This window comes from Sturnira hondurensis, unplaced genomic scaffold (genome assembly GCF_014824575.4).
Source record: "Sturnira hondurensis isolate 20B ecotype Veracruz unplaced genomic scaffold, ASM1482457v3 Scaffold0014384, whole genome shotgun sequence".
In the NCBI taxonomy this organism is placed as follows: Eukaryota; Metazoa; Chordata; class Mammalia; order Chiroptera; family Phyllostomidae; genus Sturnira; species Sturnira hondurensis.
Genome location: NW_028087015.1, coordinates 35,693,126 through 35,717,119, shown reverse-complemented (window position 1 = coordinate 35,717,119; position 23,994 = coordinate 35,693,126). Strand labels below are relative to the sequence as shown.

Here is a 23,994-nt window from a genome sequence, read left to right as displayed (position 1 = left end):
GGCACATCATAATTACATTAGCCAAGATAAAAATGAAGGAGAGAATCCTGGAAGCAGCAAGAGATAAGGAGACAGTAACCCACAAAGCAGTTCCCATTAGGCTGTCAGCGGATTTCTCAAAAGAGACCTTGCAGGCAAGTAGGGGCTGGAAAGAAGTATTCCAAGTCATGAAAGACAAGGACCTACATCCAAGATTGCTCTATCCAGCAAAGCTTTCATTTAGAATGGAAGGACAGATAAAGTGCTTCTCAGATAAGGTCAAATTCCAGGAGTTCGTCATCACCAAGCCTCTATTATATCAAATGTTAAAGGGACTTATCTAAAAAAAAAAAAAAAAAAAGATAAAAAGCACGTATACTAAAATGACAGCAAACTCAACAATTACTAACAACCACACCTAAAATAAAAACAAACTAAGGAAACAACTAGAACAGGAACAGAACCACAGAAATGGAGATCTCATGGAGGGTTAGCAACAGGGAAGTGGGAGGAGGAGAAGGTAGGAGAAGGTACAGACAATAAGTAGCACAGATGGTAGGTAGAAAATAGACCGGAGAGGGCAAGAATAGTATGGGAAATACAGAATCTAAAGAACTTGTGACGCATGGACATAAACTAAAGGGAATGTGGGAGGGAGAGGGTGTGCAGGATGGAGGGGAATGAGGGGGGAAATGGGACAACTGTAATAACATAATCAAAAAAATATATTAAAGAAAAAACAAGTCAGGGCATATGCATGGGTTGCAGGCCAGGTCCCCAGTAGGGGACACATGGGAGGCAACCACACATTGATGTTTCTCTCCCACTCTTTCTCCTTTCTTCCCCTCTCTCTAAAAATAAAAAAATAAAATATTTTTTAAAAAAAGAAAAAATAACTAGAAAGTAGTGTTTAAATTTGGGATTTGTTTGTTAGTCATGCAAGTTGCCAGTTTAAGAATTCTATTCCGATAACTTTTATGCTTTTTCCCCACCAGAGTAAAACATAGAATTAAAAATCAAGTAGTACAGAAAGGCTTATAATGAAAACATTTTCTTACTTTCCTTCTCCTTGTCCCCCAATTCTGCTTCCTAGAGACCCCCACCTTTTACGCATTGTGGTTTTTTTTTTTTTTTAAAGATTTTATTTATTTATTTATCTTTAGAGGGGAAGGAGAGGGAGAGAAACATCAATGTATGGTTGCCTTTCGTGCGTCCCCTGCTGGGAGTTGGCCTGCAGGGAACCTGCCTGCAACCCAGGCAATGTGCCCTGACTGGGAATCGAACCGCGATCATCTGGTTCGCAGGCCTGTGCTCAATCCACTGAGCTACACCAGCCAGGGCAACATTGTGGTTTTATTTCACAAAATAATATGCTTTTCTCTATCTTGATTTGTCAGCTTTATACACTGTATAATATTTTGATTTCTTACAATCATAGTTAGGAATTGTACATATGCTGTCTTGCTTCCCATTTCTCCTCCCAAAGTCAGTGATAACAGCTGTTTTTGTTACTATAAACAATTCACTTCATTCTAGTTCCATCTAGTTCCATTTTAGGAAAAGAATCTTGAAACTCTTTCACTTTATTTGACTGCTTTGTCCATCCCACCCCCAACTTAGCTACAGTTTTACTTGAGATACCATTTACATGATGTTCTGCGTAAACTAAATCATAGTTTATCTTCTGTGATTTAGGTTGATTCTAAAACTTTAAAGCAAAATTTTTCATTATTATGACTGTGTAAGTAGTATTTACTGTGAGCCAAGTACTGTCCTATGATTGTAATTCCTAATGTGTTTCATTTTTACAACCCAGTACCACTTAATAGAAGACTCTTCCTAGGCTCAAATTAAAAAGGATTTTCCCCCCTTTTTACACCCTGTCTTTTTAGCAGGATCATACCTTTCTTAAGCAGTTTGATATTTCCTGAAGTCTTTCATTACTTTTTTTTCTTTCAAATCTTGTTAGTGCCTTTATTACCTTCTAAGATATTTTTAGGCTCCTACTCTTACTGTCTTTTGTACAGTCCTCTTTTCCTGAACATGTTCTTTGTCCTTCCCTTGATTCCAGTGTAAGCTGATTGCCTCTCTGGGACTGCTACACAGATGCTGATCTGGGCTTTTATCTCACTCCTGGGTTTGGATACATGTTTGCAGGATCCCACAATTTCTCGATTGATTGATTTTTTTGTTATTGTTGAAATACATTGTCAGGTAACATTCTAAGAATATGTATGTAGGAGATAAGCTTCTTCAGACCTGAATGTCAAGAAAAATTTATATTCATTAATAGTTTATCTGGGTATGGTACAGAATTCTATATTAATAGAATTAATTTTGTCTTGAATTTTCAAGACGTTGTATTGTGTTCTAGTCACTAGTGTTATCAGTAAGAGTCTGATTTACATTTTCTTGTGTTTAGGTGACCTGTTTTTCTTCTCTCTGGGGACTTGAAGAATGTGGACGGGGGGAGNGGGGGGGGGGGGGGGGGGGGGGGGGGGGGGGGGGGGAGATGTTGTGAAATCCTGTATGTGTGTCTCTAGGTGTATGGTTCTTTCATTCTGCTTTGCACTCTGCAGGCCCTTTGAATTTGAAAATATGTGCCTCCCTTTAAGAGTGGGAAGTTTTATTCCTCAACTGCTTTCATCCGCTTTTTTCTTTTCTCTCTAGAATTCCTTCTAGTTGAATATTGGACTTCTTAGGTTTATTCTCTATTACAGTTTTCATATCTTTATCTTGTATGTATCCCTCAACTTGATTTTCTGACTAGTATAAAGTTCTTGTTTTATGAGTACACATTAGAGTTTGAATTCTTTTTTTTTTTAAGATTTTAGGGAAGGAGAGAGGGAGAGAAATATCAATGTATGGTTGCCTTTCATGCATCCCCTGCTGGGAACTGGCCTGCAACCCAGGCATGTGCCCTGACTGGGAACCGAACCATGATCGTCTGCTTCGCAGGCCCGCGCTCAATCCACTGAGCCACACCAGCCAGGGCTAAACATAGTATTTTTACTCTTTAATATTAATGATTCTCTAAACATTTTCTTTCCTTCTTTTTCCTTCCAAGAGAAATATCCCTCCATTATTATGTCTGATTCTTCAGTTATTTCTTTTTTAGGCCATTTTTATATGTTTGTTTTATCAATTATTATTGTTTGTCCCAGTTAAAAACTGAGACTAATTAGATTTAATTTATTCACAAAGGATATTAATTAAATAGAAATTTTTTCTCCACTGTATGCTTAGTGAATGAAAGTCTTCTCATTTTGCAAATGTATTTTATGGCACAAGATTTTGGTTATTTAACCCTGACTGGTGTAGCTCACTTGGTTGAGCATTGTCCCTCAAAGGGAAAGGTCACCAGTTCAATTCCTAGTTGGGACCTATGCCTAGATTGCAGGTTTTTTCACTGGTCAGGGTACATACAAGAGGAAGCTGATCAGTGTTTCTTTCCCTCTCTTTCACCCCTCTCAATTAATTAATTAATTAATTAATTGTATTTATATCCTGCTTTATTTAAGAGATAATTTAAAGACAGTATTACATTTTATGAAGGGATATAATTTAACAGCTTCTATTTTAACACCAAAAAGTAGGCAGAAACCTTGATTTCAGCTATTTCCACTTAGAAAAATTTTACTTAAGTGAATTTGGACTTGATTTGACTTGAATTTTATAAAATTAACTTACTTATTTAGATTTAACCACTGGATATTTAATTAAATTGGCATTGTCTAATTTGGTCATCTAACTTCACATAAAGGACAATTTTTCTAAGGATATTTGAAACTAGTAGAGAAATTCCCAGATAGGTCTGTGACAACAACGCAGAGAATCTTTATTCTGAGTCGCAAGCAGTCAGCTACCCTGGTTTTGACCCCCCTGGGAAATGGAGCTGGATCATTACTGTTTACAGTGCTTTTGGTAAAGGATATGTTAGCCCAGGTGATAGGTAGGGACCAGGTCATACAGAGCCGAATTAGGTTAAACAGCCCTCGGGATGTATATAGTAATTGCTGAATGCACTGGCATCTTTTTTATGGTTTCTTGGAAGGGTGACTATAGAATTTATTGTTCATACTGAAACACACAGGAGAGTGAAAGAGTGTTATTAATAATTATACTGGGAAGGTGGGCATAAACTGGAGTATATGGTCATCCCAACTTGAGTCACATGGACTCTTATAAGTCAAATTACCTGCTTAGTTGACTGGACATTACTATTCTATTCCTACTCTGCCTTTTGTTCAACAGAACAAATTTTGGGGAGAAAGAAATGTGAACAGATATTTGATAAAGAGCGGTGGGATGGATGAATGGAAACAGTATAGGAATCCAAGACTATCTGAATTTTTATATAACCAAAACCCCTTCTGAGTATGCATTGTAGTTTGGATTGTGTCACATCTTACGAATAAATGCAAAATACAAGTTTTACAGAACTAATTATTTGTATTTTAAGTCTTAATTTATTTTTTATTTTTATTTTTTTTTTAGTTTTAGGAACTTGGAAGAAGTAAAATATGTTATTGGCATTGTTTCTTAAGGATGTAGAATTACCCATAGAAAATGTTAGTCCCAAACCAGTTTCCCATTATTCCAATTTAAACTTCCCTTTTCTTGTCTTAGAATTGGCATACATGTAGAAAATGTTCACTAATTTTAGTATCACAATGTAGGAAACCTCATCCAAATAGAAATTATATGAGTTTCTTTGGACTCTGTTCTAAGTTTTTTTTTTTCCTTTTTCATATTGGGCTGAATTCTACCACCCTTCCTCCATCTGTTCTAGTTCTGTTCTCTGGAACAGCATGGAGTTAAGTCTGTTCTGTTAGAAGGCAGCTATCTTATCTTCCTCACCCTTTCTAGACTGAATGTCTCCAGGTCCTCCACTTTTTATATGAAGTAATACTCATACTTATAAACTTCATATTGGTTCCCTTTGAATAATTCCTAATTATCAATGATTTCCATAATACAGTTAAAATATGAAGGCCTCAAAGTTTAAGTCTGTGCTATATTTCTATGGTAGTTTGCACACCAGTGAAGAATATCCTTTACTATAACCCATGAATCAGACACTCCAGTTGATTGGTGCAGCTTTAGATTATGTATTTTTTTCTTAGCTATTCTTAACTGTTGACTTATTAAAACTTATAATCAGCTAGCCCCTGTCAGCTAAATAACTGTTGGAGCTCTCTCTTTTTTTTTTTAGAAGGCATTTCTGTCTTGGTAATACACACCTTTAGTACATAATTGTGTGTATCTTATTTAGAGATCGTAGAACAACAAACTTATTCCTATGCCAACATTTTTAGGCCTTGGTTTTATGTGACATAGGCTCTCAATTTAGAAGTTAATTAGTTGCAAAATTTTTGATTTTCAGTTTTGGAAACTTTTTGTCTTGGAGGTTTAAATGGTTATGATTGCAAAACATCTGTCTTAGGTCTCCTTTTGCAACATCTACATTTTAAAGAGAAAAACAAGTGTATAGAATGAAATTCTGCCTCTAATCTGGAAAATTTATCCAGAATAATAGAGATTGCATTGCAGATTTTGTACCCTAGAGCAGGATTTCTCAACCTCAGCACTGTTGACATTCTTTGCATAGTTCTTAATTGTGAGTAGCTGTTCTGTGCTTTGTGGGATAAGTAACAGCAATCACTGGCCTCTACCCACTAGATGTCAGTAGCACATATCACCACCACCTTCTCTGCACTTTGACCATCATCAAAAATATCTACACATGGCCAAATGTGCCGGGGAGGGGGTGTGGGTGCAAAATCTCCCCTAGCTGAGAACCACTGCCCTACATAGAGCCAGGCGTATTTCTTAAGTCAACTGGGTAATAGTTTCTATCTTCGGTGTTTTCCATAATTGGAGTTAAAATACAATGTTTTTCTTAACATCTCTTTGAGGAGATTTTTTAACTATATAGTATAATAAAGAACTTTTTGTACAACAAATACTTTCTGAAATTCCACGTTTGATCAATTTTTCCCTTCCTAATATTGGTTCTTATTCCAGTTTGCCATCCCTGCTTTGTCATATGATCTATGATCTGAAACGTAATGTGTGACTATTTAATGTATTGAGATTAAGGAATGAAAATTATATAACAGTGACACATACAGTATTGATTGGGAAGTTTGTTAAGTTCAAATAAATGCTTGGTCTTTTGTAGTCTGCGGTTAAATTACTTGAAAATGTACTTTTTATTTAGGTTGATTTAACTCCTAGGTTCTAAAATTAAATTGTATTGTGTTTATTCTTGTACTCCACAATATAGCCAGCAGCCAGCTTCGGGTGTAGCTTACTCTCATCCAACTACAGTTGCTAGCTACACTGTCCATCAGGCTCCAGTAGCTGCGCACACAGTTACTGCTGCCTATGCACCAGCAGCTGCCACAGTTGCGGTTGCCAGACCTGCCCCAGTAGCTGTTGCAGCTGCTGCAACAGCTGCTGCTTATGGAGGCTACCCCACTGCACATACAGCAACGGATTATGGTTATACCCAGAGACAACAAGAAGCACCACCACCACCACCCCCAGCTACTACACAAAACTACCAGGTAAGAAAACTATTAGTTTCAATAGCCTTAAATTACACGTTTCAGTGTCCTCAGTGTATGATATAATGTCCGAGCCAATGCTCTCAGACTTGGGTCTTTCAAATATACCTGTAATGATAGAAAAGAGGAAATGTGTATTCCCAGGTAATTGGAGGAGGAGGGCATAGTCCAAGCATTAAGTTTCCTTGCTTTGAGTTTTATATGAATAATCTCCCCCAGTCCATTCACTATATCTGTTTGCTTTAATTTTGAAGAATTTACATTGTTTAAACATTTTAATTTTACCCCAAGTTTTTGAGAAACATGAAGATATAGGGGAAATGTGGCTGGTTTGTACTGTGGCTTTATTTGTCCATTTGGAACACATTATGAGACTAATTTTTGAGAAACATGAGCCTAAGCTGTACAGGACAAACAAATTATAGTGTCTTTTTGAAACTTAGCAAGGATGGAATTTCTGGCGCCTATACGTTCTTTCTCTCAAGATGTTTTTTCTTCGTATGTAACAAAATGATCCTACTCTTATTTATCCAGTTGCTTTTTGTTCAGCCTTGTAGGGATGTAAAGATTTAGTTATCTTTATAGTATTATGTTTATTAAGGTACTAATTTACTATGTGCTTATTTAATTAAATTTGGTCCTAATTTCCTTCAACCTATTTTTATTTTATTTTTATTGAATCTATTGGGGTGACATTGCTTAATAAAATTATATAGGCTTCGGGTGCACATCTCTATAATACATCGTCTGTATATTGTATTGTGTGTTGTTCACCCCAAGGCAAGTTGCCTTCCATCACCATTTATCCTCCCTTAACCCTCTTCTACCACTCCCCACCCCTTTTCCCCTCTTTCCCACTGGCAATTACTGTACTGTTGTCTGTGTCTGTGAGGTTTTGTTTGTTTGTTTTTGCTTAATCTCTTTACTTTTTTCACCCAGCCCTCCATCCCACCTCCCTCTGATAGCTTTCATTCTCTTCTCTGTATCTGTGAGTCTGCTTTTATTTTTTTAGTTTGTTTTGTTCATTAGATTCTGCATATGAGTGAAATCATATGTGGAATCTTTCTGTACGGTGCTTGTCTTTCTCTGACTGGCTTATTTCACTTAGCACAATACTCTCCAGGTCCATCCATGCTGTCACAAAAGGTAAGAGTTCCTTCTTTTTTCTTTTTTTTTTTTTTTTGCAGCTGCATAATATTCTCTTGTACCACCGCTTTTTCTTATTCACTCATCTATTGATGGGCACTTGGGCTGCTTCCAAATCTTGGCAATTGTAAATAATGCTGTGATGACATAGGGGTACATATACTCTTTTGAATTAATGTTTTTAGTTTCTTTGGATATATTGCCAGAAGTGGAATCAGTAGGTCACAAGGCAGTTCCATTTTTAATTTTTTAAAAAATATTTTATTGATTATTCCATTACAGTTGTCTCATTCCCCCCCTTCATTTCCTTCCACCCTACACACTTCCTCCCCCACCATCCCCCCCTGTAGTTTATGTCCATGTGTGACAAGTTCTTTAGATTCTGTATTTCCCATACTATTCTTGCCCTGCCCCATCTATTTTCTACCTACCATCTGTGCTACTTATTGTCTGTACCTTCTCCTACCTTCTCCTCCTCCCACTTCCCTGTTGCTAACCCTCCATGTGATCTCCATTTCTGTGGTTCTGTTCCTGTTCTAGTTGTTTCCTTAGTTTGTTTTTATTTTAGGTGTGGTTGTTAGTAATTGTTGAGTTTGCTGTCATTTTAGTATACGTGCTTTTTATCTTCTTTTTTTTTTTAGATAAGTCCCTTTAACATTTGATATAATAGAGGCTTGGTGATGACGAACTCCTGGAATTTGACCTTATCTGAGAAGCACTTTATCTGTCCTTCCATTCTAAATGAAAGCTTTGCTGGATAGAGCAATCTTGGATGTAGGTCCTTGTCTTTCATGACTTGGAATACTTCTTTCCAGCCCCTTCTTGCCTGCAAGGTCTCTTTTGAGAAATCCGCTGACAGCCTAATGGGAACTGCTTTGTGGGTTACTGTCTCCTTATCTCTTGCTGCTTCCAGGATTCTCTCCTTCATTTTTATCTTGGCTAATGTAATTATGATGTGCCTTGGTGTGTTCCCCTTTGGGTCCAACTTCTTTGGGATTCTCTGAGCTTCCTGGACTTTCTGGAAGTCTATTTCCTTTGCCAGACTGGGGAAGTTCTCCTTTATTATTTGTTCAAATAAGTTTTCCACTAGTTGCTGTTCCTCTTCCCCTTCTGGTACCCCTATAATTCGGATGTTGGAACGTTTAAAGGTGTCCTGGAGGTTCCTAAGCCTCTCCTCATTTTTTTTTGAATTCTTGCTTCTTCATTCTTTTCTGTTTGGTTGTTTCTTTCTTCCTTCTGGTCCACTCCATTTGATTTGAGTCCCAGTTTCCTTTCCATCACTATTGGTTCCCTGTGCATTTCCCTTCATTTCACTTAGTTTAGCCTTCATTTGTTCCTCCAATTTGTGACTAAAATCAACCAGTTCTGTGAGCATCCTGATCACCAGTGTTTTGAACTGTGCATCTGATAGGTTGGCTATCTCTCTGTCGCTTAGAAGTCTTGGCTCTGGGGCTTTGAGCTGTTTTTCTGCTTGAGCCATAATGTTTTGGTCTGTTTGCACCTGTTGCATACGAGGTGTGGAGCCTTAAGTGTTCACCAGGGTGGGGCAACCCAGTTGCTGGGTTGTGGTGCTGTATGTGGGGGGCGTGGTTGGAGAGGAGCAATGGCATTTGTTTTACTCACTCTGGGCTTTCAGTCCCCTCTGCTGTTTCCCCCAAGCAAATTGAGCCCTTCTGGTGCTGGTTCCTGGGTGTGTGGGCTTGTGCACCCTCCAGGACCCTGTGGGTCTCTCCAGTGAACTCTCTGTGAGCCTGGGAGCTTCTCCCGGCATCTCGACCCTGAAAGTTTTCCCAATTGGTGCTTTTAGGCTTTAATTCCCGTTGCTGGGGCCCTGGTTTGTGCGGTCTCTCTCACTGCTCGCTCCTGTGCCTGGTTTATCAGTCTGGCTGAATGGTTTGTTGTTGTCGGACTTCCATACAGTTCAATTTTCTGTGTTTTGGTTGCCTTTTTGTCATTAAAACTTTGGGGTCTTTAAACTTGGTTGTGGGAGGAGTCACAGTGTTTCCACCTACGCCTCCATCTTGGCTGGAAGTTCATTTTTTAATTTTTGAGATAACTCAATACTGCTTACCACCATGGATGCACCAATCTGCATTTTCACCAATAGTGTACAAGGGTTCCCTTTTCTCCGCATCCTCTCCAACACTTGTTTGTTGATTTCTTTTCCTCTTTTAAAAAAGATATTATTTATTTATTTTTAGAGAGAGGGGAAGGGAGGGAGGGAGAGAAACATCAGTGTGTGGTTGCCTCTCACCTGGCCCCCCACTGGGGACCTGGCCTGCAACCCAGGCATGTGCCCTTAGTGGGAATTGAACTGGTGACCCTTTAGTTCACAGCCTGTGCTCAGTCCACTGAGCTACACCAGCCAGGGCTGTTGATTTCCTGATGATAGTCATTCTTATAGGTGTGAGTTGATATCTCATTGTGGTTTTGATTTGCATTTCTCTGATAGTGATATTGAGCATCTTTTCATATGTTTGTTTGCCATCCATACATTCTCTTGGAGAAGTTTCTATTCAGGTCCTTTGTCCATTTTTTAATTGGATTTTTTGTTGTTGTTGAATTTTATTTTTTTAAAGATTTTTTTTTTAATTTTTGGAGAGCAGGGGGAAAATAGGAAGAAAGAGGGAAAGAAAAACATCAGTGTGTGGTTGCCATTCACACCCCTGCAACGAGGGACCTAGCTCACAACCTAGGCATGTGCCCCAACTGGGAATCGAACCAGTGACCCTTTAGTTGGCAGGCCAGCAGTCAATCCACTGAGCCACACCAGCCAGGGCTGCTGTTGAATTTTATACATTCTTTATGAATTTTGGGTATTATCCCCTTATCAGGTGTATATCATTGGTGAATGTTCTTCCATTCAGTCGATTGTCTTTTCATTTTGTTGATGGTTTCTTTTGCTGTGCAAATTAACCCCACTTGTTTACTTTTAGGATCTGTTTTGTAAACTTTGATCCTTCTGGACTTTTCCTAGTTTTTCTATATTCTTTTTAATTATAGGAATTTATTTTGTTTAAAAAATGAAATGAATCAACAGTATTAATATTTATTGTTAATGTTTGACAGGTTACTAAAAGGGAATTCCTTTTGACTTTTGTGATGTTTTCATTATGTCCAGAAACGTAGTATAATAAAATCTATTGTTCTTAATAGGATGTGTGAAGCCCATCCTTTTCTCCACCCTGCCTAATTTTCAGCCTTTCTACCTTCGTACCTTCCCATCCCTCACTATATGCTGTACCGGAATTCACCAAGCTCACCTTGATCTTCATTACCTTAGAGACTTTTATTTAATGTGCCTTCTCCTTGGCACTTCTGTTCCCCTTTCCTCTGGAAGCTCTGTTCATCACTATGTTAATGCTAGTAGTAAATAAGGGAGAATGAAAAGAAAGCTGGAGCAGCCAGAGTATAGAATACACAGGTGTTCTTTACTATAGAATATATCTTTCAGTTGCAAATCAGACATGAGTTTTTAGTAAAATTGTTTTCTTAAAAGACATTATTTTTAAATGTGTTGGTAATTTTTCTGATTTTAGTAGTTAAACATGCTGCTTGAAATGGTTTTGACTTTATTAATGAAGTTCAGAATGAATCCCCTTTATAATTGAATTTGACTCTTACGGTTCTAGGTATATATTTAGTTTATTTCCTTTATTACACGTTTACATAGAAAGATGAGGGGCATTTATTGCATCTACTCCTAGCAAGATTTTCTTTCATTCTCTTTCCTCAGGACTCGTACTCATATGTAAGGTCCACGGCTCCTGCTGTAGCTTATGATAGTAAGCAGTACTACCAACAACCAACAGCAACTGCTGCTGCTGTAGCTGCTGCTGCCCAGCCTCAGCCTTCTGTTGCTGAAACCTACTATCAGACAGGTAGGTGGGCTTTATTACCATACATGGTTTCGTGGTAAACTATTGAAATATATTATCCAGAGTGTTTTTAAATGAAGATAGGCTTTTTTTTCAGTCCATGTATACTCATTGTGTTATCTCAAAAGCTCTAGGATGTGGGTTCTAGTAATGTCCTTCTATTCCTCTGCTAGAATGCCTTTGAGCCTCAAAGAGAAGGCCATGGAAGCACTGCATAATCATACTCTTCTCTTCTGGAAATGTATTTCATTTCTGGTCTTCAGCTTACAGTTCACTTCTTATTGAAATAAGCAATTCAAAAGCAGTTGTGATAACGTTGGCCACTTTCTCATCTTTGCCAGAAATGCCCAAGACTACTGACTGACTTTGTAACCAGTAGAGACCCTTTGTGGTCTGTATTTTTAAATTACCTGTCTCTGATCTGTAATGACAACTTGGTTCTGTAACCAGCCACCAGTATTACAGTTGGCTCAAATGCATTAAGTGGTTTTTTTTGTTTGCAAAGAATCCTATGTATTTGTAGTCTTTAGAAGATGGTTTTTTGTAGAGGTTTGACAACTTTTAAAGCAAAGCTCTCTGGGATTTGAAAAGTAGGCAACTTTTTTATTTTAATTATTTTTGAAGAGTATGGGTAGAGCCTTGGGTTAGGAAACTAGTAGAACTGGCTTCTAATACTGGCTTAAGCACTAATGTGGGCAGATGATTTTTTTTACCTCTTTTCATCTCTGTTCTCTTATTTGTAAATTAGTTGACTCAGGTCTCTCTAGGATACTTCTAGTTCTAAGATTTTATGTGTTCCTTAAAAGTGGTTTAAAAACATTTCAAATTAACATAACCTTGATTTTTCTTACAGCCTCATCTCAAATGATTTGTGTGTACAGCAATCTATAGTGAATTTCCTAGTTTCTTATGAAGGTTAGATTGTACTTGAAAGTACTGAGTTATCTAAGAGTCAAAAGAGTTTGATTTAGTCTAATTTTTGACATTGAGTATGTAATTTTAGTTTTCTTTTTAAAAATGTCTACAAAAAGCTTAAAAACTCTAAGTGCTATTTATTTAAGGTACCTTTATGTAAATGAACATAAAATGAGTTTGGCCCCCTGGTATTTGGGCCTTTCTAAGAAATTACATTTGTATAATTTAGTCACCATTAATTAGTGATTAAATTAATTCAGTGATTGATAATAAGGCTGATAAGATTCTTAAAGTATACATTTGTTTTGAATATGGTCAGAGGGAACAAAGTTTAGCAGAGACTTTTTAAATGGCAGCCATTTATGAAGAGCTGCACTTAAATTATTAATAGCATTTGAAGAACTGTCAGTACCTTGTGAGTTTGAATTATGGATAAATCAATAAAATGTGATGATGGTATATGAATAAGTTCCTTATAATTTAACATTGAAATTTTTACTGTGAATTGAAATATGTACTTTGAAGCTTTCTCTCTTATGTTCCTGGTACTAAGCATGACTCTCAAGTAGCCTTGACTATCCTAGAAAAATACACACCCACACCCCTCTTCCAAAAACTTTCTATATTTATACCTGTTTTAAATAGTACTGGTATCTCAGTTAGTTGTAAAGTTTTACAAAATATAATTTTGGAAATAATGGGATGGGAGAGTATTTAAATAGGTATCATTTTAACTGATGATAATAATTTTATCCCCCTTTGCCAAGAAGAAATTGTTGGCATCTAATTTACAGTTAATATTTAACCTACTTTTTTTTTCTGGTTTTCCAGGATGTTGGCACAAGTAACTATAGGTGTACCTTGGAGATATTGTGGGTTTTGTTCCAGATCACTGCAGTAAAGCAAGTACTACAAGTGGTTTACCCTTCTAATTTACTGATGTCTCTCTCTCAATTTAGCTCCCAAAGCAGGTTATAGCCAAGGTGCAACTCAGTATACGCAAGCTCAGCAAACTCGACAAGTGACAGCCATAAAACCAGCGACACCGAGTCCAGCTACCACTACGTTCTCCATTTATCCCGTATCTTCCACCGTACAGCCAGTAGCAGCTGCAGCTACTGTGGTGCCATCCTACACCCAGAGTGCTACTTACAGTACCACGGCAGTTACTTACTCTGGTAAGGCTGATAAACAGTGTTTAAATAAATAAAGACATTAGAGACTTTGCAAGTTGTGTAGTTTTTGTTTCTTTGTTTTTGTTTTTTAAGCCAGGAAGATTTAAGCAGAACTTGAAATGCTCTTTGGGTGTTCGAAAGCTAGTCATGAGTCTTGGGCCTAGTATTGCAATTAGAAAAAATAACACAGTGTTCTACTAGTATTCTGTTTCCTTTCTGACTTCTTCAAATGAATTTGAAACCTCAAAGTTAACAAGGGAATACCACTGACAAGTTATATTATTTATTTAAACCCTCAAGGAGCAATTTTTGCATGTTATCAGGAATAAGTAATCATGACAATATTGGTTAGCATTTGTAAACATAAGATAATGGTTATATAATACATATCTCAGAAGGACAGTAAGTTTCCTTAAATTATCTGGTATTTTTTTTTCAAGAAGTGTAATTACTAAAACCTTACGATGAGGTACCTGAAGCATTTTAGTTTTTAAAAATCACATTGCTTTTTTTATAGGTACTTAGTCTTATACTACTTGTACAGTTTATTATTTTTCATTTTTTAATTTCCTAATACCCTATTTTGTTCCATGGAGGATTTGAGGTGACATGGGTAATTTCAGTTCTTTCCTCTTGATACTCTGTTGTAGTTTAACTGTTAGAAGCCTACTTATTGAATTAAATGTTTCTTAATTTCTCAAGAAATATTTCTCTTTTACCCTATGGCAAATGCTATGGTGGATGCTAGGGATATGATGGTGAATTAGGTAGCCTTGGAGTATTTGGAAATGAGAGTTTGCTGTGGCTGGAATACAGGATATATAGAACACCAGGAGACAAAGCAAAAAATGTCAGTGTGAAAAAAGCCTTGTAGGCTCTGCTGTGGTGTCTGTCTTTATCTTGTGGGTAGCCAGGGTGCCAAGAGGAGATGGTACGAAGGGAGCGATGAGAACAGCTTGTAAGTTAACTGCGACAGTAATGTGTAGGTGAATTGAAGTGAGGAGATCTTATTATTTCCAGATCTGTCATTCAGGATTGCTCAGATAGAACTTTTCTGCCTCTCTTTATCTGATTAACCAGTTATCATTGTAATGGAGTTATTTCAATGAAATAGGAGTGGATAGATTTTTTTTAATGTCCATATTAGCTTCAGAAAACAGAGTATGATAGTATGCTTTCCTTTACGTTAGATGAATACTACATTATTATTTTAACTAGAAATGATAAATTAAAAGAAAAATTTAAAGTCAGTGGGCACCTACCCCTAGATACTAACTGTCATTAACATTTTACTGTATTATCTTTTTATGTCTTTCTCTACTTCTCTTCCATGGAAATATTCACATATAAGCATCATGGTTTCTTTATAAAAAAGAATTTGTCTTATATGTACTGTTGTGTAAACTACTTCTCAATATGAATGTTCTTTCATGTTACTAAATATGAAGATGTATCATTCCTTATGTTATTCTCCAAATTTTTATTTTAGAAAATTTTCCTTCAGAAGTGTTGGGAAAAAAATAATACTGATGCCCATATACCATTTACCTAGTTTAACCGATTATTAATATTTTGTCACATTGGTTTCATCTCTTCTCAAAACACATTTTCAAGTGGTTCAGCAGTATAGAAAAGTTGCAGATGATATGGTGCTTTGTCCAGAATTTTTCAGCATATATTTCCTAAGAATGGGGCTTTCTTTTACATAGTCACGATGCAAATGTCATAAAAAGGAATTGAACATGGATTTTTTATCTGATAATTTTCTTAAGTTTTCCACAAATGTCTCTAATGGCTCTGGGCTTTCCGTGTGTTTGTGCCTTGTTTTCAATTCAGGATTCAGTCAAGGATCATGGATTGTATTTAGTTGTCATGTCTTGTTTGAGGTTTGTTTTTTTTTTGTTTATTTGTTTGCTTTGCTTTGCTTTTATGTAGACTAATTCCCTATTTCCATCTTTTCTCATGACCTTGACATTTTTTTAGGAGTTAGGCCAGTTGTAGAATACTGCACAATCTAGATTTATCTGATTTCTTTAAGCTTAGATTCTGGCAGCTTTTTAGTCAGTAATACTAAGCAAATTTTCCATTGTATCATATGAGGAGCACATACTAAATAATGTCAGTTTATTTTTTATTGACGATACCACGTATAATCACTGGGTAAAGTGATGACTTTCAGATCTCGCCCTTGTGAAAGTAATGTTTTTCCCTTTGTAATTTAATCAAGTAATCTGTGGGCCAGTTACCCATCTACCTTTCATTTTTCTGGTGTTAGATCCTTTGGAAAATCTCTTAATTGAGGTCTTGCAGTGGTGGTTACAAAATTGGGCATTTTTCTCTTAAAGAAGAGTTCTCTCCCTCTTTTTTAGTATTCATTCTTTTTTATTTAATGTAGTATAATCCATTACTCTTGGGGAGAGGGGTTAAGGGACACATTGTCTCAAATTTGGCCAATGGAATCCTTTTTACACTAGCTCCTGAGTTTTTTGGCTTTGGCATCATTAGTCTTTGAGTACTTCTGTTACTTTCTAGCACAGTGAGTGTTACAGATGAACTTCCAAGATTTTCCTGCCCGTAGACTCACAACCATTTTATGAAGGGGCCATGTTTTCTTATGTGACGGTAGTATAAAGAAGATCGATGCTTAAAGTTTCTCTTTTGGGACATTGAGTTTCATATTATGGAAAAACTGAAAACAACACTGGGTAAAATAATCCTTGTATGGGAAGATTTGTGTGCTTACCAATTGTTTCCCTAAGATAAATTCCTATGTTTGGAACTGTTATGTCAAAAGGTATGCAGTTTTTAAAGAATTAAGGGGTGCACAACATGCATTTGCCATCCAGAGAGAGAATTTTTAGGGTATCTGAGTATATCAGCTATAATTTAGGTCAGTTATTCTTTTTATCTCATTAAAATGAGTTCTAGAATGTTGGTACATACTAAGTGGTGACTTACAGCATGATAGATTTATTATTGAAATGGCATGTCTTTGTTTCTGATACTATATACTTAAAAATTATATTTAAATGAAACTGTTCCAACCAACTTAGCCACACTGGCCAGGGCTTAGTGTGACATTTTTATAGTTTTCATACACAACAACTAGTCATTTGGAAAGTGTCTATTTTAAAGATTTCATATATAAATCATGGTCCTAACTGGTAATGATGTAAAAACAGTTGTTATTATTAATTTTATGTTGGTCTTTTAAGAGCAAAATTTAAATTGTACTTTTTTTTGCATATAAATTTGAAAGCATTTGCCTGTGAGCTTAATAATATTCTTTTATCACACTTTAGTAATAGAGGACATTGTAGACTTGACCAGTAAACAGTTTATTGATCTATAGAGTTTTTCTTTTAACTTGTTATCTCAGTTTTCTAATTGTTTTCATCTGATCATATGCTTATTATTAGTATGTTTACCTACTTTATACTCTAATTTTTAGTTTTTTAATCACACATATAACGACAGAGAATCTTTATAAGAATGTACATAATTTAATAACCCAATATAAAAGTCTGGGAAGGCTTTTCATGGTAGTTGCCCAACTACTCTCTCTCCTGAATGTGTCCAGTTTTGGACTCCTGTGATTGTGATTTGCCAGGCATCTTAACTCTACCTTTCCAATTTATGTTTTCTTTCCTGTGTGTGTAGATATTATTGGAGTCGGTGGGTCACACGTCTTTACTTTTCATTACAGCAGTCTGCATTTGAGAGACCAAAAAGTCCAGGTTTCTTTTAAGTAGTTCTTTTGCACTGTTCTGGCAGCTAGGAATCAATCTCTCTCAAACTTTACGTGGCTCTTTTCTAGTAAGAAATCTTACTGGAAAATATGATAAATAGGGAGTCCATGAAACTTGCCAGAGATCTTAGTTTAGAATAAGTAAGTTTTCCAGTTTTGGGGTAAGCTTATAAATAAAATTAGTGACTTTGTCGAAGTTAAAACTTTCATAGATCTTTAAATCTGTAAATCACTGAATGTAAAAAACATGTACACATTATGTCAATAACTAGCTTAATGTACTTATTCATTAAAGACTTTGAACAACACAGATGGATAGAATTCATACATTTAACCAGAAAATATAATATGCTGCTTTTTCATCTTTTGGAACATGAAACCCAGTGGTTCTTAATTCCAAAATCTTTTATCTGCTGTTCTGTATACTCCCTGAACCCCAGCTCCATATTACAGACTTCTGCTTTGTTCACCGTGCCTCTCCTAACCAACTTCCGTCAGCACCTTGCTATTATCAATCAGATGCGCAACATGTCAGTTGCTGGGATCCAAAATCTTGGTATCATTGTGTTTTTTCCTCTTTAGTCATAGGTTTCATTTTAACCACCAAGCATATTGAAATCTTATTTTCATGCAATTCTTTTTCCCTATTTATTATCTTTCTTCAGACTCTTCCTCAAATCCAACACTTCCTCAAATGTATATAAAGGAATTCTGCTTGGGGAAATAGTAAGGGTTTTGTAGCCACAAAGTTTACCAAATACTCTTATCACATTCCTCCAACTGAACCATTAGCTTCTCGAAGACAAGGACCAAATCTTATACCTTATACTTTCTTTATACCTCCATAACACCTAATGTGTGTTCAGTAAATACTTGATTGGCTTATGTAAAAGGAAGATAAATGTTTTCTAGGTTTGCCAGATATACTTTATTTGTAAATATGTACATGTAAACCTACCTGTATTAGCAAAATTTACTGAATTAAATTCATAACATTTAACTTGACCTTTTATAATTATGTAACATAATCTTTGATTTTTGTTTTAAGGTACGTCTTATTCAGGTTATGAAGCAGCAGTGTATTCAGCTGCATCCTCCTACTACCAACAGCAGCAGCAGCAACAGAAGCAAGCAGCAGCAGCAGCTGCTGCTGCTGCTGCAACAGCTGCCTGGACAGGGACCACTTTTACTAAAAAAGCACCATTCCAAAATAAGCAACTGAAACCAAAACAGCCTCCCAAACCACCCCAGATTCACTATTGTGATGTTTGTAAGATCAGCTGTGCTGGACCACAGGTACTTATGTTGTATGTTTTATCACTAGTCTTCAATGATTATTTTTAATAGTTAAATATGGTTGGTATTTTACTTTTGTGCCTACAAAGAAGGTTTGTGTTTTATTTTCTGTTGGCTTTTAGCTAACACGTATGTAATTCACTAAATGGCCACTTTTAAAAAGGTATTTGTATTGAGACATTCTATTAAAAAACTGTAAAAATGATTATGAATATAAATGAAAAATGGGCAAATCGGCCCTTTTTTCCCAAAAAGGATACTTTTATTTGAGTAAAACTTTTCAGCTGAAAAGTTGTTTTTTTTTTCTTTATTTCTTTACATCAATGTATGGTTGCCTTTCGTGCGTCCCCTGCTGGGAGTTGGCCTGCAGGGAACTGGCCTGCAACCCAGGCATGTGCCCTGACTGGGAATCGAACCGCAATTCTCTGGTTCGCAGGCTCGCACTCAATCCACTGAGCTACACCAGCCAGGGCTTGAAAAGTTTTATATTCAGATTAATTGAGATTTAGGGGAAAGATTGAATTCTTAGGGGAAAGATTTCTTTTTGAGCATTTATAACTTGCTTTTTTAAAGCCTTTATACAGTTTTCAACTTAAGACAGTTGGTTAATTGGTTTCCCTAGCTCTTCAAGGTCCATTTTAAATGTGTGTATAGAATTTTACAGCTGAAAAAGGACGACCACAGAGATCATTGTTTACGTACTTGCATTAAAGATGAAAGGACTTTGTCAAATGTATTGTTTTATGGAGGATATGAATAGAAAAAAATGTTTCTAGAATTTTAAAAATTCTTAAGCTATTTTAAGAATCTAGAATTTTCAGGATAGTATTTCTGATAAGACTGACTTTTATATATGCTTCATATAATATTACTTATTCCTGTATGATTTTCTTCATGAGGGAATAGGAATTCAGGGAACAAAAAAAGGTGGAGGGAAGTGTCTTTTTCAAAAAGATCAACTAAAGAAGCTGGCAGAACCATTATTCCCACCCCCCACCTCCCCTTTGGTCTCTCCCCCCTTCCCCCCGGGGTTGCTACACCTTAAAATACGTGATTTGGGCATGAGTCTGTTTATAAAATCTAATGAGTTCAACTCTCTTTCCAACTTTGTTTGTTAATATTGTACTTGCCTTAAGAGTGTCGAGTTTTTTAAAAATTTGATAAGCAGTTTGGCAAGTAACAGGCATATTATTTGATTGAGAGCAGATGTTGACTCTCTCGTAGTTTCTTCCAGTTATATATGTCTCCCATTGCTGCCCCATCTGTGTATGTTCTTTTTAGTTTACTAGATTGGTTCTCTTTACTTTTTAATACTGAATTTTGGGCATATTTTCAGTTTCTAGCATCCACTGAATTACTGTCAATAAATTGGAATATTTTAATATGTGGCTAGTTTAATAAAACATTTTTTCTCCCTATTTTGAGTGTGATAGGAAATGGTTTCATTGTGATTGCATAATTGAAGGAGGGGGGAAAGATGAGGAATATTTATAATGACTGGGATTAAACATGAAAGGGAGCAAGGATATTGGTTTTAGTATGAGGAGTGTGTCCAACTCTATAATGGCTCTTTAGAAAGGATAATGCTGTGAGTGGCAAATGTAAACCTGAGAGATTTATCTAATATGTGGCACCTTTATAGAAGGACAGAACATGGCTTTAGGTGACAGGTTAAAAGCGGCATTTAGAATGAGTATATATAAGGCTGACCATTCACCTGCAGTATCTGAACAGTTGTACAAGGACAAGCCAAGGGTACTTCTGCAAGTCAGATGTAGTGCCTTAATGGATTAACGAGCCTTAGAGAAAAATATCATTGATATTGTGAGTTCAAGTCTAGGTATGAACATAGGAGGAAAGAAGTTCATTCAGATTTAAGGGGCCATGGTTTCAGTCCTGGCTCTGCCACTAACTGTATTGAGCAAGTCAGAGACTCTAACTTCTTTGGGCTTTTGGTTCTTCACTTCTTTGATAGGGACTTGTCCTAAATAATTGAGGCTTTACCTGCTTCTTGGAGTTACTTCAGGCTGCTGCAGATGAGAGATGTGAAATGGCTGGGTCTTAGGTCTCCCTTTTTTGTTCAAAAACAGTAATTTTCCTTACTGATGCATAATATTATTTATAGAAAGGATTCTCTTATTTAAAAATTAGAAAATCCAGCTTTTAAATTCTATGAAGAATACATAATTTATGCTAATTATGGCAGTCTTAACAACTTTAAAAATAAAATATGAAAGAGTAACTATTTGGCCCCACTCAAGAATAAACAAACCAACCAGCAGTCCATATTTACTTCCTCTCATTTTAATAAACCTACCTTCTTAATTGAAGATAATTTGTAATAATAATTTCACTGTTTTGTTGGCTAGTACTACAATAATATTTTTCTTGCAGTTATACAATTTTTGTTGTAATTTTTAAAAATATATAATCTGTATTATATTTTTGCATTACCATTTAGTCCCCTTAAACCCCTCTCCCCCAGCAATCACCATGCAGTTGTGTTTTAAATAGGCTTTTGTTTATGGTGGCAAGAATTTTATGTGAAAGTGCATTCTGAATTATAAAAGTCAATTTTGTAAATAAACATTTGTTTATTAAGGGTCTTGTTACCATACATTAGCTTTTTTTCTTCTCATGATGTAGATACATTCCCTTCCATCTTAATCCTATAATTAATTTCTTTGTGGAATGATCACACTCTGGTATTTTCTGCTCAGCATTATACATAAACAATAAAAGATACAAATTTTGAAACTGAAAGCAGTTACCTTATATTGATATTATGGATATACATGAAAGTCCTTTGAATTCAGAGTGTTAAATGTGTTCTTGGTAAACAAGGTACAGACAATCACAGATGTATTAAAGTGTGTAGCGAGTACCATAAGATTTTGTAAAATTGCTTCTAAAATTTTTAAGCCTCATTTTTAAATGAGTATGAGAGATTGGAGAATTGAATAATTTAAATGATTTGCTATCTAGAAAATTAATGAAACAAAATTTATCCTTTTGTTTGTAACAGACTTACAAAGAACACTTAGAAGGACAGAAACATAAAAAAAAGGAAGCTGCATTGAAAGCCTCACAAAATACCAGCAGCAGCAACAACTCTACTCGTGGGACTCAGAATCAGCTACGTTGTGAGCTCTGCGATGTGTCTTGTACAGGAGCAGATGCATATGCTGCCCACATTCGTGGTGCTAAGCATCAGAAAGTAGGTGTTGTTTTCTTCCCCACCCTCCTCCGCCCCACACACATCCGTTTGTGTTACTTAGGTTTTTTTTTTTTTCCGTGGGGAGCTGGGAATGAAGTAAAAGTGACTCCAAAACTTTTTTTATTTTCCTTTTTTTTTTTTTAAAGATTTGATTATTTTTAAAGAGAGGGGGAGGGAGGGAGAAAGAGAGGAAGAGAAACCTTGATCATTTGCCTTTCGCATGCCCTGACCTGGGGGCCTGGCCCACAACCCAGGCATGTGCCCTGACTGCATATTTGGTTTGCAGGCTGGCACTCATTCCACTGAGCCACACCAGCCAGGGCTTATAAAACCTTTTTAATATGCTAATAAATATAAAGGTGACATCAAATAGTCATTGCTTAAAGAGGGGAGGACTAGAGACCTTTCCTTAAATTGAACTAGATCATTTCTTCTACAAATTGGAAAATTTTATGTTTATTTTCCTTTTGTCATGCTTAAATCTTGGTTGGTATACATGTAGCCAAGTCATTTCATCTTTCTCTGCCTTAATTTCCTCACTAGTAGTAGATGGAATGTGTATCTATATCTGCTTCACAGAAATATTTTCAAAAGTGTTAAGTTTGTGTATGAAGATGTATAATAAAAATACAGTTTATATTTTAATTTTATAATGTCTTTTAGACGAACTTAAATATCTAGACTCTGAGTTTCCTAACAAATGTGCTTTTATTTTGTAGGTGGTTAAATTACACACAAAACTTGGTAAACCCATTCCTTCAACAGAACCAAATGTTGTTAGCCAAGCTACTTCTTCAACAGCTGTGTCTGTTTCAAAGCCGACTGCCTCTCCTTCAAGCATTGCAGCAAACAATTGTACTGTGAATACTTCATCAATTGCAACTTCCTCAATGAAAGGTCTTACAGCTACAGGAAACTCGTCTCTTAATAGCACATCCAACGCTAAAGTATCAGCAGTGCCTACAAATATGGCTGCCAAGAAGACATCAACACCCAAAATAAACTTTGTTGGCAAGTACTAAAGATTCTTTATTATGTTCTTCCTAACTCTGTCAAAGTAACATTTCTTTCCAGTCCAGGACTTACCTTCTGCTTATGTGCTCATTCCTATCTCCTCCCTTCTTCTCTGGGACCTTGTTGAATCACATATCTCTATTTTTTTCTTAACTTTTTAGTCCTCTGAAGGTTTCTTCCCACTTCCCTTCAGCCATGCTAGTATATCTTTGTCTTCTATAGTCTTAAATTTTAAAAAGATGCTTTCCCATTCCTGTTAGCCTCTCAAGCTACTAACTTAATTTCTCTACTTCTATACTTCTTATCCAGTCCTCTGTGTGTTACAGTGTTTCCATTCTACCCTTTTCTGAAACTGCTTGCAGGAGTCACCAGAGAGCCAATTGCAAAATTCAGTGGCCAATTTTTAGTTTCATTCAATTGACCTTTCTAACATTTGACACGGTTGACTGCTAAACCTTAAACCTTACAGTACATCTTTATCTCTCTATTACCTGTCTGCTCACCTCTTTCCCAGGTATCCTTATTGGTTTTCTTGCCTTCATGTTCATTAAATGGTAGTGTTCCTAAGATTCTGATTCTGTTCTCATCTTAGTCTACTCACCCAGCATTCATGAGTGGTCTCATCCATTCCACTGTGTGAGGTGACTTTAAAATCTTTTGGGCAAACTCAAAATCACTATCTGAGGCTAAAGCTTTGTTTTAGCTGTTCCTTGGTCATTGTGTGTACAGCTTTATAGATGCCTACCAGTGTCTCTTTTGACCCATTGTTTCATCACAAAAGTACCATGAAATAATCTCATAAAATTGCTGATTTTCCCTTGGTAAACTTCGCTGACATTATTTCTTATTTATTGTTTCATGGTTTTTACCTAGGTCTTTTGTTTCTATCACTACAGTATTTCTACCCACCAAGAAAATGTCTTCACTGCCACTGCCTTGTTTTTAGGCCTTCCGAGTCTGTTCCTCAGAGCTGTGTTTCCTACTGCATCCAGAGTCTAACGTGGTCAAAGTCATTTTATGAAAATACATGCCAAATTATGTTAAACTCCTGATT

The 23,994-nt window shown here is 36.2% G+C and overlaps 1 protein-coding gene across 2 annotated transcripts in view; it reads left to right on the top strand.

Moving 5' to 3' along the window:
* The window catches only part of ZFR (zinc finger RNA binding protein), a 78,718-nt gene that overhangs the window by 16,679 nt on the left and 38,045 nt on the right, over positions 1 to 23,994 (top strand). For both annotated transcript variants that reach the window (XM_037063130.1, XM_037063132.1), the window contains exons 3-8: positions 6,269 to 6,551; positions 11,434 to 11,578; positions 13,450 to 13,668; positions 18,462 to 18,709; positions 21,735 to 21,926; positions 22,646 to 22,937. In XM_037063130.1, coding sequence (XP_036919025.1) covers positions 6,269 to 6,551; positions 11,434 to 11,578; positions 13,450 to 13,668; positions 18,462 to 18,709; positions 21,735 to 21,926; positions 22,646 to 22,937 — 1,379 coding nt within the window. The remainder of the gene's footprint in view (positions 1 to 6,268; positions 6,552 to 11,433; positions 11,579 to 13,449; positions 13,669 to 18,461; positions 18,710 to 21,734; positions 21,927 to 22,645; positions 22,938 to 23,994) is intronic.